Source organism: Cystoisospora suis (genome assembly GCF_002600585.1).
Source record: "Cystoisospora suis strain Wien I chromosome Unknown contig_8829, whole genome shotgun sequence".
Taxonomy (NCBI): Eukaryota; Apicomplexa; class Conoidasida; order Eucoccidiorida; family Sarcocystidae; genus Cystoisospora; species Cystoisospora suis.
Genome location: NW_027161607.1, coordinates 1,149 through 5,430, shown reverse-complemented (window position 1 = coordinate 5,430; position 4,282 = coordinate 1,149). Strand labels below are relative to the sequence as shown.

General features: G+C 43.2%; 1 protein-coding gene across 1 annotated transcript; it reads left to right on the top strand.

Moving 5' to 3' along the window:
* Window positions 1–90: 90 nt before the first annotated feature.
* On the top strand, window positions 91–4,278 carry CSUI_010907 (calcium-dependent protein kinase cdpk3). Its single transcript, XM_068071008.1, has 6 exons — window positions 91–685; window positions 1,501–1,666; window positions 2,194–2,302; window positions 3,022–3,140; window positions 3,668–3,745; window positions 4,183–4,278. The coding sequence occupies exons 1-6, from the start codon at window positions 543–545 to the stop codon at window positions 4,243–4,245; spliced, it is 678 nt and encodes a 225-aa protein (XP_067917016.1). The 5' UTR covers window positions 91–542; the 3' UTR covers window positions 4,246–4,278.
* Window positions 4,279–4,282: the final 4 nt, after the last annotated feature.

Genomic DNA, 4,282 nt, shown 5'->3' with positions numbered 1-4,282 from the left:
TCTTCTTCTTCTTCTCGTTCTTCCCCATATTTCTAAGAAGAGAGAGAGAGATAGATACCTCCGTGTAAGAAGGGACTTGCCCTTGTGCTCTTCTACATTAGTGATGCGTACTGGGACTCTCATCTCAGGACAGAGAATGGTCGTTTGTATCAATCTATTATTATATATCTATGCATGCATACATCTGTCTATCTATGTACCTAGTAGATCTCTCTCCCCCCCTGTCTATCTCTGTATGTATCTTTCTCTTTCTCTCTCTCTCTGTGGGGTTTTCTTATCTCATCTCCTCTGTTTTCTCTCTCTATCTGTCTTTCTACAATAGTAGTAGTAGTAGCGGTGGCGGTTGGTCGTCTTGTTCTTCTTCGCCTCTCTATTGTTTGTGTCTTGTTGGGTATCATGATGATGCTGATGGCTCTTCTTCTTCTTTTCATTCTTCTTGTTGTTGTCTTGTGTCTCTTCTTGTGTCGTGTCTTGTGTAGTATTCGTTTGATCCCCCTGACTGGAACCAGGTGTCGGATGAGGCGAAGCAGCTTGTCAAGCTTATGCTGACGTATGAACCCTCGAAGCGCATATCAGCAGAGGAGGCTTTAAATCACCCGTGGATCGTCAAATTCTCTTCACAAAAAGATACCGACGTAGGGAAACATGCCCTCACTGGCGCCTTAGGAAACATGAAGAAATTCCAGTACGTCGTCCACCATCAATACACACACACTCTCTCCATCTCTATTTCTTTCTCTCTCTCTCACTCTTTCTTTCTTACTTTCTTATTCTTTCTTTCTCTCGTCGGGGGTGTTATCTTCTTTGCTTCATTCGAGAAGGTGAGAGATTCCTTTCTCTTTCACCCGGAGGGGTATGTATGTTTTTCTTTTGTCTAGTGTGATCTCTTTCTCGCGTTGGCACTTTTCTCATGAAGAGGAGAAATAACTATCATGACAATTCTCGTCGCTCGTGGTCTGCCTACACTTGAGAGGCTGTTGTTCATCGATCGACGCCTATCCCCGGGGAGGGAAGATCACCATAGAGAGTTAAATAGATATTTAGATAGATGCAGGCCTGCGACGCCTCTTACTCCTACTCCTACTACTACTCCTTGCCTTGTGTGTCTCTAGGTGTGAAGCATATCGTTTCTCACGTCATTCACACCAATCGATCAGCGGGGGGGGATGGACCGACCCACTACCTTTATCTATCTATCTATCCATTCGTTTCTAATCCTTTTATCTGTTCTCTCTAATCTGTTGCGTTCTCGTTACTCTATCTGTATCTGTATATCTTTGTCTTTCTTCTACATATATGTATATATGTGTATGTGTGTGTGTGGATGGAGATGCCGTGTGATGGACAATAAGTGAAGGAATGTAAATTTATTTTGGCTTTGTGTCGATGGTGTCTATCTCTCTCAACAATGTTCTATTTCCATATTCAATACCTCTCCTCCTCTTCTTTCTTTCTCACTCTTTCTTTCTTTGTTTCTTTCTTTCTCACTTTCTTGATCAGATCTTCACAGAAATTAGCACAGGCGGCGATGTTGTTTATGGGAAGTAAACTGACGACCCTCGAAGAAACGAAGGAACTTACGCAAATCTTCCGACAGCTCGATAAAAATGGGGATGGTCAGCTCGATAGAAAAGAGCTCATTGAAGGATACAAGAAACTTCTCCAGGTATATAACAACCTTTCACTAAACTCACACCGAGGCGATTGCCCATCGTCAAGAGAAAGAAAGACACAAGACTTCAAATACAGTTGAACGATAGACTACGGCCTCGCAGATAGGGGAGAGGTAGATAGATAGATAGACAGGTTAAAGATAGATAAAAGATAGATAGATGATGGGAGGGGGGAATGTTCTGCTTCAACAGCAAGCAGACGTCTCTTCTTCTTTTCAGATGAATCTTCTCGTGTCTCTCCTAAAGTGTATGTATCAGTATGTATGTATATTCTTATCAGTAGGTGTCTATGTATGCGTATATGAGGTGTGTTTGAGATGTGCGAGGGGAGGATAGTATTCTTGTCTCATTCACTCTCGTCGGCCTTGTACATAATAGTCATAGATGCATTCACATACACATATTCATACAAAAAGTCATACATACACATATACATACATACATAGGTCTGCATGCACCTATTTTTTGTGTGTCTGCATGACGTGGTCTTGTATGGTTTGTGCATGTGTGGTGCCTGTAGTGGAAGGGCGATACTGTGACAGAACTGGACAATACCCAGATCCAGACAGAAGTAGATCAAATTCTCCAGTCGGTCGATTTCGATCAAAACGGCTACATCGAATACTCAGGTAAGAACAACCCGCCGCCGCATTGCGAGGTGCCTCCATGAGAAATCTCAACAAGAAATAGATCTAAACAAGCTGTTTGCTCCTAAAGTCTTCTCTCACACACCAGAGGACTTCTGCAGAAAGAGAGAGAGGGAGAGAGAGAGACAAGCGAAAGAAAAAGAAAAAAAGAAAGAGAGGAGGACAGTAGGTTATCGAGCTAGATCTCGTTCTTGTTTTACTTGGACGTCTTCTTTGTCGCAAGTCCAGGAGTCAGGTGAGGGGATACTTCTTCCTCTTCTTCTTCTTTGTTAAAATTATTAGTGGCAATAGGAGTATCGGTGAAGTTAGCAGGAAATCCTATATATAGAGAGATATATACGGAGATTAGACGTCTCCCCGCCCTCCACTCCGCTTCCCACAAGGCAACAGTCTTCTGGAGTGTATATATATGTATATCTATGTATGTCTATTTTTCTCTAGAGCCATGCATAGAGCTGATGAGGTGTGTGTAGAGAGTGCGATGGATCAATCGCATGTGAAGGTTTGTATATACTCTTTGTGCCAATGGAGTCTATTGCGATATCAGCTTCATTTCTGTTTTACCCTGCCGGTCTCTTTTCTCGTGAGAATGAATGAATAAGTTCTCTCTCTGTCGTCTTCTCCTTTTTCTCTCCCTGAGAATAGCGGACCCTCTTCATGATAGGTTATGTTGCTGCTGTCCAACTCGATTGCTTCTACAGAGTTCGTGACGGTATGTATGGACAAGCAACTCCTTCTATCACGGGAGAGACTTCTGGCGGCTTTCCAGCAGTTCGATACAGATGGGTCAGGGAAAATCACGAATGAAGAATTAGCCAAGGTAAGAGAGAAAGAGCGCGCCAGCTCTTCTTTCTATCGATCTTTAATCTCGCTCTCTCTCTCTAGTTTGAGTTTCTTCGTGTATCTCTACATTCTTCGCTTTCTTTCTCTCTTGGTGTCTCTTCAGAAAAAAGCAGACAGAGAGGAGTGGGGGGGTCATATAGTTAACTCAGGGGAAGAGAGGGAGATGGATGGACCCTTTTCTTTGATCTATGACTGAGTGAGCGTTGTGTGGAGAAGGTGGTGGGTTTGTAGACTAGAAGTGGGAGATGCTTGGGTTCTTTGAGGGGTCCGCGCTTTTTCACATCGTCTGCCCGTCAGAATCTTCTCGGCTCTTCTTCTTGCTAGCTCTTCTGTCTCTCCTTTCTTCTTTCGCTTCTTCTCAAGTTTTTTCTTCTTCTTCTTCTCTCCTTGTTATGTTTATCTTGTGACTGACCTTTTCAACATCTGGGTCTTCTTCTGTTGGTCCGTGAACTTCCTTTCTTTCTCTTCTTTTTCTTCGTGGGTCGTTTTCTGTCTCTTCTTTAGCTCTTCGGTGTAGCGGAAGTGGATGACGCGACGTGGCATCAGGTCCTTCAGGAGTGCGACAAAAATAACGATGGCGAGGTAAGACAGAACGACAAGAAAAGAACAACAGAGACAAAAAGAAAGGAAGCAGAGAAAGCTTACCATGACTCTGACGGCCATGACCTCCTCCTCTTGGTCTTTCTTCTTCCACATAATAGTTCCATATTTATCTATCTATCTATCTATCTATATATGTAGATAAATAGATAGATGGAGATGTATGAAGGTATGTGGATGGGTGGTTTCAAGAGGGGGTACGGAAGAAGAAGAAGTCTCGTCGTTAATTAGGGAGAGAGAGAAGAGAGGAGAGGAGGAGGTTCTCCTCGATGAGTGAGATGTGCCGTGCGATGACCGGGCAGGGCGAGGCAATTAAGGGACTAGTACCACGTGAGGAGAATACATGCTTCTATCAAATAGACAACACGTGGCATCTCTCCATTCTTTTCTTCTTCGCCTTTTCCTTTCTTTTCTTTCAGGTGGACTTCGAAGAATTCGTTGAGATGATGCAGAAGATCTGTGATGTGAAGGTCAAGAATTAATTCGATTCTTGCTCTTCCTTCTCTTTCTCCTTCTTTC